The sequence below is a fragment of the Hemicordylus capensis genome, chromosome 17 (assembly GCF_027244095.1).
Source record: "Hemicordylus capensis ecotype Gifberg chromosome 17, rHemCap1.1.pri, whole genome shotgun sequence".
NCBI classification, from domain to species: domain Eukaryota; kingdom Metazoa; phylum Chordata; class Lepidosauria; order Squamata; family Cordylidae; genus Hemicordylus; species Hemicordylus capensis.
The window spans coordinates 13,908,188-13,921,296 of NC_069673.1; the positions used below are offsets into that span (position 1 = coordinate 13,908,188).

Below are 13,109 nucleotides of genomic sequence, written 5' to 3' on the forward strand. Positions count from 1 at the left end.
GTGAGGTGGAGGGGCGTGGCAGAGGAGACGCCCCGCCCCTCGCGTGACAGAAAAGGGGCGTGCCCCGCTGGGTGGCGGTTGGAACCGTTGGGCTCGGGGAGGCGAGTTCGCTCAGGGAGCGGCCGCCCTTCCGCCTCCGCGGCGTCGCTCAGCTGGCCCCAAGACGTGGCCTTCCCCTTAGAGGGGCCATTTAGCACCCCTTCACACGTACACAAAAAAGACATAATAAAATAAAAGCCAGGCGCAACGTCTCTTATGTGTCTTCTCCTCCCTCCCCCTCCCTCCCCCAGAGCTTGGGACGGCCTCCTTACGCTCGTGCCCACGTCCAGCTGGGGCTGGACTACAACTCCCATCACCCATCGTGGCTGCTGTGGCTGTAGATGATGGGCGCTGTAGTCCCGCAGCAACCGCTCTGGAGCAGTATTACTGTGCCTATGGCAGCCTGGCCTGGAATTGTACCAAGGTGGCTGTTTTGGGACTACAACTCCCATCACCCCCAGCCACAGTGGCCAGTAGCCAGGGAAGAGGGGAAGTGCAAGCCAACATCTGCTTTTCTACCCAAGCTTTTTTTAACTAGACTTGGGTTGGTTTTAATTTGTTTCCAGGTTTTTATTCCTGTTTTTTGTTGTTGCAAACCTCCCAGAACTTATTCAAATATACAACCCACAAAGAGACAGGAATGAAGAAGATTCCCTTTTCACCCTTAGACTGAAAAGGCTGTGCTAATTTCCATCATAATTCTGATGATCGTGGCAACTAGTCAAGGCAGTTGTGGCTTATTTACATTTAAATGTTGAGGCTGCTTAGTAAGAATATTTATAGACTTTTCCAACAAGTTCCAAGTGGTTTGCATAGCAAAGGGGGTGAGAAAAAGAATAAGGCTGCTTCTAATCTTGGCTCACCTTGAAGGCTCAGACACACACAATTAAGCAAATATGTTTATTGTATATCGGTCATACATATAATTTGAGTGGGTCTCAGATACAAAATCCATGTACAGTAAATTCACAACCGATGAATGTACTCACATTCCAAGCAAACATTAACCAACATGAGAAGTCTTCAAACACACTGACAGCAAAAACCCAGAAAGGTCATATCCTTGTTACTTAAAACACAACATTAAAAAAAAAAAAGCAGTTATTTTGTTCCCTTGATGCTATGTCAGGTCTGTAGAGAATCACAGTGTTAGCTTGGAGATTTCATTGAGTGGAATAAGTCTTCTCAATAGCAGTCAATAGAAGAGAGTGGCAGATATTCGGAGATTTAGGAAAGTTTGCCACGGGCCCGACCATTCCCAGCTTTGCTGAGAGCACTTTCAGTGAACCCTTGGATAGACATCTGCACAAACCACAGAGTGAATTATCAGGATCAGCCAACAGACGGGGAGAAATAGCCGACGGGATGGAATGGAAACACACTCAAGGTGGACCATATGGCTTCGGTAATTCAGATGCATTAGACAGACACAGTTTGTACAGTAATACAGGAGACGGACACCAGGCTGCCACATCGACTGGGGCCTATGAAGCGTAAGCAATAACTCTTGGCAAGAACATGTGTCATTTACAACCTTGTAAACAAGAATGGGCCCCGATCCTCTCAGCATCAAAGAGAGAAGCCTTGCATCACACTGGTCAGATCAGGAATGTCGTAAAAATCTCAAGTCATAACGCAGAGAAACTGGCACCAAGACGTGGTTATGTAACAAAGGGAACAGTGGCTTCGTGAATCAGTACAGAGGTTCGTTACTCTACAGCATCACATGCACTATGGACTAGCAGCACTTCAAACAGGTTAGGTACATGTAAAAAAATGCTTGTGCTTCAATCTCCGGGTGAGAGAGATCCTAAGAGATACAGCTGTATATTCCCTACAACTGGCATCACAGTTCAACAACATTTCAATTACAGAGAAGCTTTTGTCACAGATTATTAAAGTTGTTTGATTTTTACCACGAAGAAGGCAAGTTATTTATTACAATTTCCAAAGAGGAAAAAAAATGTGTGGGGTTTTTTTAAAAAAAGAAAGAAACAGGCATGAAACTTCCTAATACAAGCTTATTAAAAATCAGGTACATTTGTCTCCATTGTGGGGAAGATGCAGATAATGTTGTGCCCATATGGCTGACTTCTGCTCCTTTGGAGTTCCTCGAATTTCAGCGAGGAAATTCGCTGATTTCCCCTTCCCAGACAGCGTTTGAGTCTGAAAACTTGATTTCTGTGCATTTGTAGCCCTTCCTGACTTAAAAGCTGTGGGCGTCAGATTTTTCAAAACACTTGCTGATGTGAACAACTTGGTTAAATTGTGCGAAGGGCTCCACGTTATTTGGAGCGACTGGATTAGTGTCCATTTCCGCTGCGTTCATCCACAACATGCCCATATGAAGCACTAGAGAAACACCATAGCTGAGAATACACTACAGTTTTTAGACAGCCAAACCAAGCATCTGCAGAGCTAGAGGGTTACCAAAGCCCACATTAGCAAACAAAATATATGCATCAACATGCAAAATGGCACTAAAGCACAGGCTTCAAGATCCACAATAGAATCAATAATCACCAGGCCCTCGTGGCAATTCAAAGCCCCCAATAAAGACCGAGCTACAATCTAATATGTAACATGTGGCTGCTTTAATTGCATCCTCGTATGTTCAGCAATCTTGCACCCAGCCCCGTCAGTCCCAGCTCTCCAAGAAAAGCAATGCCGAAATAGTAAGCAGCTCCTGTCATTTTTATTTTTAAAAAAATGCTGCCAATGCATTCCCTAGAAAGACTGCCTCCTCCTAAAATCTAAATCAATCTGTTGAGAGTCCTGAAGTTCCCAGAGAAAGGGAAAAGGTGCTCAGTTCTGACAGAATGCTCTAATAATAAATAAATTACTCTCTTTATCCTTCCATATCTTCATTTGGCCACCCCAACAGGGCAATGGGAGGAAGTTGGGTTTTGTGCTTTATGGCTAAGGCATAGACAGACTTTCCGATATCTGAGGAAGCTGAATCCGTGCCCTGGCTCTTAGCAAAGTGCCAAAAAAGAGCCCGCCCGAGATGCAGAGAGCTCCTCACCCTCCAACTTCATGTATATCTCATATTTCCTCACATATATGTAATATATGTCTAATTGTTGCATTGTAACTGACTTCAAAGTAAGTGTGCTTGCAGTTAGGATCTTGGCAAGTCCAAATCAGAATCCAGAGCAAACTGGATTTCTGGAACTCGAGGGTTCGTGCAATCACCCTTGCAAGTACAAAAGACTCACTTAAACCAAAAGCCATTCCAGTGGCTTCTTGGCAAAAAACGTCCAGCCAAGGATATGACAAGGGGTCTCAAGATCGCATACCATGGCAGTCAGCTTCGCGGGGCAGAAAGGCGAAGGGAAGTCAGTCACTTTCAAAGCATTCAATCCGAGAGGATTCTCCATGAGAATCTGGGAGATGTCGAGGTCTGCAATGCAAGGTCCGGAGTGTCAAGATACAAGAGGAGACGGGAAAGGAATGTCTACGCTAGCCTCGTTACACCAAACTTCGTTTCAACAGCCTGGATTAATGGTAGTTGACATTTGATTAGAGCTAGCTGTTGCTGCAATCTGAAAATATCCTGCAACCCCAAAGATGGGAATCCTTTGGTGGTCTTTTGCTTTCTTTCTGGATTTTCAGTCGGCTGCAGCTGGCATCACAAGCCAGCAGAGACCAGAAAGGGACCAGAGCTACGGGCAGAAGTCTGAAAGAAAAGGCCGTCAGCCATTTCACCAACCTTGCCTCAGCAACATCCACAAGGAAGGATTCTGCAATCAGCTTAAACCAAATACATATCTGAACAAAGGAGAAGAGAATACCAAAAGGGGGATACCTGGATACAAGAAAACAGTTCATTTGAAAAGAGTCTTGGTTTTCTCTCCAGCTTTTAAAAAAATGATTTGTAATCCAGCAGCTCCCAAAGCACAATTTAAAAAATAGCTTAAGGGATGTTTTTATCTAGCTAGAGTTGTCCCTGCTACGAGATAGAGATCCATCCCAAGGTAATGCATGATACAATTTGAACACGGGTGCAAAACTTAGCTCCTTGGGCGGAATGGACTGTTGAAAAGGAGAAAAATTATTCACCTTGGATTTCAACAAAGCCCCTTTGCCATGGCTGTTAGAAATGTTCCCTATAACCCAAGGCATTGCATCTGTGAAGCTGGTATAGTGAAGGCTATCCCTCACTATCTGATTGTCTCGCTCATAAATGAGGCTCAAAAGAAACATTTCCATCCACCCTCACTTCACTGTGACGCTTGGGGAAGCCAGCAGGAAGGTAAGTATTCGCGAGCAGACGTCCAGTTTTTAAAATAAATGCAGCCTCATTTGCATCAGCAGCAGAGAGATCAAGACAACGTTAGGCAAATATTCACATGGAACAATGTTTTTTAAGAAAACCTAACAATATTGGGTTTTATTTGCTTTTTATGTAAGTCTGCAACGATTTGCAGTTTGCATATCTGTTGTGTTGATCTGTGTACTCGGTTCTCTTCCAAGCCGGACTGATCGTCAAGGCGAAGAGTTTAACGAATATAAAACAAAATGGACATGTTAACAAGAAGCCTCCCCTTCTTCCACACGCATGCACGCATGCAGTTCCAACATGAGGCGGCAAAAATAGTGCACAGTGGTCAGAGCTGACTCTGGAACCTTCCCTATTTCACTTGGGAAACCAAGAAAAAAGAATCCTTTAGACAGATGGCAACCTCTGCTTGGAGAATGGAGTGTGGCCATTTTGCATTCTCGGGCAGCTTTCCCCCAGGAACGGTGTGCCACTTCAAGCCTGCTCTGAAACACATCAGGGTTGCGGGGGAGAGGGGAGAAGCTGCACCGATACCCAAATGTTACAAAGAGACAAAAGGGTTTCCACATCACAGGCCTCGAATCGGCTTGGCGAGCATCAAGAGGCCAGGATTCGTTCGGCGTGCATGAAAGATGCGTCTCAAGCTGGAAAGCCATATGAGTCTATAGTTACGATACGGCAACGCCCGATAAATCTTCACACCGCAAACACGCCACCTCTGAATTAAGGACTCGTGTGAGGGCAGCGTGAATGGCAGCATCCAAAGGGATGCTGCCCTGCCTAGAGGGCCCTCTGCTCAGCACCTGTGTACATCTCTTCATATTTGTAGAGTCCTCCGATTATCCTATATATAAATATCTACATATATACACACATTTACAGGCTGCTCCCCCTTTCCCTCCCCTACCCCCAGCAGGCAGAGTGCATATTGTACACAGAACGCACACCTTTCGCCTTGGCTGTCATTTAAAACGGGGGGGGGGGGGGAGAGGAGAGAGGAAAAGTAAAGGGGACCAAAAGATCAAAGCACCACAGAAGAAAATGTACCAGTTGAGCTACCAAACCTAACCCAATGGAAGCGACTCTGCGATTCAACTGCCCGGCGAAAAGTGAAGGCGCTTTCAAGCCAGGCTTACTAGGGGAAGGAAATTTTTGGCAACCTCTGTGCCCACGGCTTAGTACTCATTGCACTTTATGCCCGACCAAAGGCACCTCTTTGCTCCCGGCTCTCAAGTGCTGCCTTCCCCAGCAACGCTGCTCCCGACTAGCTAGCCATTGGGCCCTTCCCCTGGGCAGTGGTTCGGCCGTCTACACCATTTGGCATGACAGCCGGCTGGAACAGGCAGCAACCCAGCACTATTGACTTTGGTAGAACATCCCAAGACGGGGAGGAAAAAGAAAATAAGGTCTTGTTTGGTTGCTCCTGCCTCGGCCTTCATTCAACCCAGTTGAAAAGGCAACATATTTTCTAGCCAAAAAAATTCTCAAAATACTGCAGGCCACAGAGCAGCCTCACGAGGATTAAGAGCGCGCTCAAATGGCGTGCACACTCTCTCGGTTAAGCCTGCGGATAGCAGGACTCCACTTCCGACACGATGCAATGAACTCCCCAACAGGAGTCACACAGCAGCGGATCCAAGGCCGTCTGGACAAGATCATGAAAGTCTACAGCAGGGCTACCCAACCTTGGCCCTCCCGCTGTTACTGGACTAAGGCTCCCATCACTGGCAGCTGGACGAGCCACAGCCCATCTGAAAAAGCAGGGAGCCAAAGGAGTGCCCTTTCCTTCCTCCGCGGCATCTCTACGCCCTCTCCTTTCTCCCCTGTAGGGATGTGCACGAACCGGCTCAGCGGTTCTTTTACAGACTGCCGAATCGGTTCGGAGGTCCGGCATTCGGATCGGAGGTGAGGGGGGGGTTACCTTGACGGAGCAGGGAGGGTGCCCATCCCCGCCATCCCCCCACAGGCACAGGTTGCTGCATACCTCCTTGCAGCCCCGGTCAGCGTCGTACTGGAAGTGGCCCGTGTGCGTGCGAGACGTGTACACGTGCACCAGCCACTTCCGGCACGACACTGACCAGGGCTGCAAGGAGGTATGCAGCATCCCCATGCCAGCATTTCTGGAGACAGTGCCAGTGGGGGCGGAAGTGGGGGTGGTGGTGGGCACCCTCCCTGCTCCTTAAAAAAGTAACCCACCTGCCTCCCAGGAATGCACAAACCTATTCGCGCACATCCCTACTCCTGTTTCTAACATATGCCAAAACAAAGGCCAACGGCACTGAAGGAAGAGCAGTCTGCTGCTACCCACTCACTTTGGCTGATCCCCCAGCAAAAAATAAACCAACTCCCTACAATAGGCATGCAATTCCTGTAGCCCAGCACTGCTCAACTGTGGCCTTCCAGCTGTTTTTGGACTTCAACTCCCATCATCCCCAGCCACGGTGGCCAATAGTGAGGGATTACGGGAGCCATAGTCCAGCAGAGTTGTGCCACCCTGGGGTCACCTGAAGAGACACCACGAGACTCCACGATTGTGTGCCCCCACAGGGAAGCAACGCGACTTTCCCCACAATTGTGAAAAGGTTCTCTTTCAAAAAGCTCAGCCACTGAGCCAAGCCGGTGATCTTTTGCACCACGCTATGGCTAGAACGCAGGTCTTCAAGCGGGGAACAAGGGAAAAGTGAGCTCTCCCAGACTAAGAGGAGCTCCAGGCCATCTGTTCTGTCAGTGTCCATGTGGCAGTGGAGGTTCAAAACAGCTCCTCGCTGTGTGCAGGGTAAAGGAGGATCCATTCCATTCTTAGGCGTCGCTCTGCCCGAAGCGGGGACACGGTACTCGGTTTGAACGGTGCAGAAAAGCAGCTCTCCGTTGAGACGTTCAGAAGCCAAAAACTGACTGGATCTCAGCATCCTCCTGGGCCAGGAGGCACACGACTCTGCAAGAGGCACAGAGGGTGGTCTGAGGAAGAGCTGGGCCTGATTTCTTGATGTGGGGATAATGCCATGAGCCCGACCTTTCAGGCTCAAATGGGGGAGAGTCCGGTGTCCTTAGCCAACATGCAACTCAGCTTTAAATCTGAAATAAGGAATTTATGAGAAGCATAACATTTTCTGGGATCACTCTGACATCCCTTCAAATATGATGCTCCCCTCGTAGAGTACTGTCTTGAAAGCCTTTTTTAAAATTATTATTGCTTTTGCTGTTTTGCATGCTGTGGTCCCACCACTTGCATTTCAAATCCAGAATCTTTGGGGAAAGAAGACTGTCTTCTTCAATTTTTTTTCTTTTTTTCTTTGCCTCCAAATTTTTAAAAATTGTACAAAAATAAAGAATTTCCACACACACGGGCTAAATGTGACCAATCGCATTTGAAGGACTTGGAATCATTTGCGATACGTGGCTGGCTTGAACCACCCAACCAAAATTTAAAACCCAAGGGATTCCTTTAGTCTAAAATTTTAAAAGAGGCGGAAAGGATTTACAATTTCCATTTACAAAATTGACCCCCAGAGAGGATGGATCAGCCGTGCCCACAGCCATTTAATTTTTTAAAAAAATAATCATAAGTTCAAAAATAAAAATCAAGTAAATTCCTTTTGTGGATCTTCACATTAAAAAAACTGCACCATTTCAAAAATCTGTGGCTGGGGAAACCCCTCCGCAGTAACAAAGCCAGAATGCGGGTTTCCGTTTCAGTAATCATCAAGAGTGGTTTCCAGGAACACGTTTCGGACATCCAGCATGGAAGCCAACTCCAAAATGTGCTTTTGGAGGTGCGGATTCTCCACCGTTTCATCCCTTGGCAGCTGGGGATAGGATTCGGGATAATTTCTAGTTTCCTGCTATAGGAAAAGAAAGGAGAAAACACAACATTGTGACGGTCTAACAAAGCCATAATGTAGAAAGGAAATGCATTTTATAACACAGGTAATGGATCATGGGTCTTCAAAAGCTGTGAAATTACACACCACAACTCAGGTTGTACGGGCCAGGGAATGGACACAGAGGGAGTATCACAGGGCGGTGGTGTTATTTGCAAGTGGAAAACAAAGGCTTTTAGGTCTAACACACATTGGCCAACATTCAAAGGAAAAACTTTGCCCCACGCTTCTGGTGGGGACCAGCCCCCTTTCTAAACCAGTTGTTGCAAGCTTTTGAAGGGGCACAAGGGGCGGGAAGGAGGGAAGGTTGCCAGCAGAAGCCGCCTCTTCTCTCCTTGGGCTTCTTACAAGCTTTGCAAGGAGTGCGAGGTGAGGCATTTCCTTCAATATTTGCAAGACTCGAATCATTCCCAAAGAGCTGCTCGGATGGCTGTGGTGACAGGCATCTTGCCACCCTGCTGACATCCCAGGGCTCTGCCACCTGAGGCCATAGCCTCACCTTGCCTCACAAAAGGGCCGCCTCCCGAGATGTGGACAGTGGGTTCCTTTGCAGCACAAATAATGGCCAACTGCACTAACTGCAAAACATTTCAGTGCTTCCAACAGAAAAGGAAGTGGCTGGCGTTAGTTGCCCTGACTGAGGGGGCTTCTGCCAGCTAGAAGCAGAAGCAAAGAAGCACTTCCCTCAGACAGCTGCCTCAGCCCTTTATGCCAACCCCGAGCTGAAGCTAAGCAGAAGCATTCGAGAAGTGAAGCAGACACGCACAGAGAAAGCCCTCAATCCCCAAAGCTGGTGTGCAGCGGCACATGGCGGGATCTATCAGTGAGTCATTCCGATAGAGAAGAAGAAAGAGTTCCTTGGCATACCCGGAATATTTTGTGCATCCTCATGGTGGCTGAGCAGAAGATGAATCTTGTCAGAAGTAAGCGAAGGAACTCGTCTCCAAAAAACTGGAGGAAGGCCTGATCTGCAGAGAGGAAGAAGGCGGCACTTAGAGCTGAATTCAGAATCTCCCTTCTGAAAGAGAGACACAGAATGGAAGCATTTCCTGCCTCAAAGGAACGTACCTATGGAACGAGAATGGGTCAGCAACTGCGCAATGTCCCGGTTGATTTTCCGAAGGTAATCGTGACACTTGTCCCACAATCCTTTGCGCATGCTTGATAATCCAGAGACAAATAGGAATGCCATTAAAGGGTTGTTCAGAAAGAAGGTGAAGAGGCTACCTCGTTGGGACTGATCTAGAAGTCAATAAGACAACACCATTTACTTGGCAAGTGAAGCAGGAGAGAAAGAGAGAGAGAGAGATTGTTTCCCCACAGTAAAAGCCCCACAGTCTGGGATCCTCACAGGTTCCCCACAGATTGTTTCCCCACAGCACCATACACAGAGGTGACACTTAAACTTATCTCCTACAATTAGATTGGAGCTGGCTCTCCATTATTTTGCACAACATTGGTGAACAGGAGGAGTGGTGAATCTTGGTCCAAGGCCAAACAGATCCCCCCCTGACATGAAGTTCAGATTTTGTAGGCAACTTTGCACACATAGGAATATATGAAGCTGCCTCCTACTGAGTCAGACCCTTACGAAGGATCACAGGGAGCTGCCTTACACCGAATCAGACCATTGGTCCCTCTTAGCTCAGGACTGTCTACTCTGACTGGCAGCAGTTCTCCAAGATCTCAGGCAGGAGTCTCTCCCAGTCTTACCTGGAAATGTTGCCAGGGATGGAACCTGGGACCTTCTGCATACAAAGCAGATGCTCTGCCACTGAGGTACAGCCCCATCCCTTGGTCCATCGAGCTCAGCATTGTCTAGGCTGACTGGCAGCCACTAACTCCCCTGCTAACTGAGCCAAGAGGCACCTTTTTACAGTGGTGGCTCTTTATTTAGCAGGGGGAGAGCAACTGGCCCTCTCCAGCCCCAGCACAGCATCCCTCCAGTAGCTGATGCTGGTGTCTCTCTTCAGTTTCTTCTTTAGATTGTGAGCTCTTTGGGGACAGGGAGCCACTTATCTATTTATATCTATGTAAACCACTTTGGAAGCTCTTGTTGAAAAGCGGTCTATAAATATTCGCCGCCGTTCGGCAATTCACCGAATATTCGCCGTCATTCGGCCAAAGTTCCTGGAGATGCTGCCAGGAACTGGAACTGGGACCTTGTGGTAGAACCGAGTGTCCTACCACAATGGCCCATCCCCTTTCTGCATAACAGATAGCCGTCAGAGTTTGCCACCCAACATACAGGGAGAAAGGAAAGATTACTGGATGTGATCAGGCGGTACATGGCGAAACAGGACTCCCCCGCTTTTCCCCTCCCGCTGGAGACATTCGCCGTTTTCTTTCAAAGGCAAGTTCTATCCTCCTCAATCTCCCTCCGGATTAACGCAGTGCTCATTTCACAGACACATCGTCGAACTTACCTCCAAAAGGCAAAGGGTGAAGGTCTCCAGCTTCTCTCATGCATTGACTGCTGACCACAAATTATGTCACCAGACTGGCCTTCATGCTGGGAGGTAGCAGTAAAGGGGCAGCGCTCTCAGAGAGAGACACACCAGAACCATTTACAGTTATTGGGACTGGAAAAACGGGTTGGAAAGTTAATAGATCACAGAGAGCCTCTCTCGAGCAAATATTCAGCTCCCTAATTAATTAGTTTGCTCCTAGGCACCGTAGAGTGTCTGTTCAGTTAGGCCAGCCTAGTAGGACCCTAAAGAGATCCTATCACAGTGGAAGAGGGCAGAACACACCCTATTCCTTGTAAAAGGTTGTAATGTAAAAACCAGTGGAGACGCAGGATCCTGGCTTATGCAATAAAATATTCCTCCGAATGCAGGTGCCCCTTCATTCAAAATACACCTCCCTGTGGAAGATTGGTAGCCCACTCCAGTTTGCTCATAGCACATTGCTTCGGCTCATTCAGAAAATGACATGTTCCACATCCCCCTCCCTGCCCTCCCAATCTGATTTGTATTCCCCCCCCCTCCCCTTTGAGGAGTAGAGATTTAAAGTCCCGTTCGGGGGTTCGCAAACTTGGATCCCCAGATGTTGGACGACGACAACTCCCACTATGCCCACCCACAATGGCCTTGGGAGTTGCAGTCCAACGACATCTGGGGACCCAGATTTGAGAACCTCTTCCAATTTTAAGATCAATAGCGCCAACTCAGCCAGAAGCCAAAGGACACACATTTTTGACTGCAAGTATACGGGATTACCCCATGTCCAATAGCAGTATAAACATATATGAAAATGTGAGATTGACGACCATTTCTTAAAGGCAAGAGAAAAGGGACAAACGATATTCCCACCAATGGGACAGCCACATTAAGACAAGATCAGAGGAGCATCTCCGGGGTCCAGGGCACATGTTTGCTTATCAACAGCAAATGTCCGTTTCAACAAGCATGGTGATGTGACATTACTGCAAACTCCCAGGAGACAAGGGATGCTTCTGGTGCTCACCAAGGTCAGGGGAACTACCCAGAAAAGATACTGTGGCAGGATTTACGCCCAGGAGCTAAACTCCCCTCCTTGGATGGCATTTCCCCCCCAAGGCAAGATTACTAGGCAATGACTGAAATCCTCGGATAGAGGAGAAACACCTTCCTACCTTGCAACGCTTTTGGATAGGCTGTTGGTGAAAGTAGGCACACCAGTGGCTGTCCAAATAAGTTTGTGAAGTTCTGGAAGGGAAAGGGGGAAAGCTAAGAGACAGATCCCAGATATTCGTCTGGGAGCAGCTGTTGCTATGACCACAACCAATATTTATGCATCGCTTTCCAACAAAGAAAAAAAGTTTTCAAAGCAGTTGGCATAGAATAAATAAATACGACAGCTCCCTGTTCCCTCAAGGGCTCACAATTTAAGAAGAAATCCAAGGGAGGCACCAGCAAAAGCCACCAGAGGAATGCTGTGCTGGAACTTGAATAGAGACAATTGCTCTCTCCTTGACAAACGTATGAGAACCACCACTTTTAAAAGGTGCCTCTTTGCTCAGCGAGCAGGGATACCTAATCCTATACAGTAGCAACGGGAAGCTAAGGAAATGCCAGCCAGACTAGGGGTTAGTTTGTGCTGGGTTCCAAAGTGCATATCCATGGCTGAGTACTAAACAGATCACAAAAATAAGCTCTGCCTCCATCTCGCCTTGTCCCAAACTCTCTTGGGAGGCAGACTCGGCTGACCCTCTCCAAAGGGCCTCTTCTGGTCTTTTTACTTAATACATACCCTATTTACCAAAAAGGAAGATGACACTGAATTCAAGGCAACCCCCTTAAACAATACAGGCAGAGTACAAGTTGTACTGTCTTTTTTTAAAAAAGTATTTAAAGTCACCAGACATCATTACAATACATTTATTTTTTAAAAAATACATCATTAAAAAGAAAAACAAGCCCAAAGCCATGACTACAAAACATTAAACACATAAAACTCGAGAACGTTGAGGTCATTCTTAAACAAATACATCTTTCCAAACTTGGATGAATTGAGTTGTCCCCACCTTACCATAATTTTTATAATTCAATAATAATAATAATAATAGATCCTGCCAAATCATAACAAAAGACTGAGAGGGAATTCTATCTTTTTGGATATTTAAGGAATAAACCAGTTTTTCAGCTGTTGCAATATACCAGAGTTTGGTATGCCATTCTTCTAGAGATAACACTCCCTCTTTCCAGTTTTTGGCTATGATCAATCTAGCTGCTATCAACATAAAGGACAGTAAATCTTTAGATTTTCGTGCCTCTAGTTCTCCTGAAAAAATACCAACAATGCCAAGTTATACCTGCATTGACCCAAAAGGAAGCAGACTCTGAATACAGATTACCCGCCAATTTAGAACTGGGGTGGGTGGGTGGGCATGGATTCAGGTAAATAACATACCTCGAAGATTTGAG

The 13,109-nt window shown here is 47.0% G+C and overlaps 1 protein-coding gene across 5 annotated transcripts in view; it reads right to left on the minus strand.

Annotated features, from left to right (window-relative positions):
• Positions 1-925: 925 nt before the first annotated feature.
• SCAI (suppressor of cancer cell invasion) overlaps positions 926-13,109 on the minus strand; it is a 47,635-nt gene continuing 35,451 nt past the window's right edge. For 4 of the 5 annotated variants that reach the window (XM_053281930.1, XM_053281929.1, XM_053281927.1 and 1 more), the window contains 4 exons: positions 11,819-11,891; positions 9,271-9,444; positions 9,070-9,170; positions 926-8,163 (listed from right to left, as the gene is read on the minus strand). In XM_053281930.1, the coding sequence (XP_053137905.1) occupies positions 8,014-8,163; positions 9,070-9,170; positions 9,271-9,444; positions 11,819-11,891 (498 nt within the window). In that variant the 3' untranslated portion in view covers positions 926-8,013. Of the gene's footprint in view, positions 8,164-9,069; positions 9,171-9,270; positions 9,445-10,590; positions 10,785-11,818; positions 11,892-13,109 lie in introns of those variants that run through there. The other variant, XM_053281932.1, reaches the window with a different exon arrangement.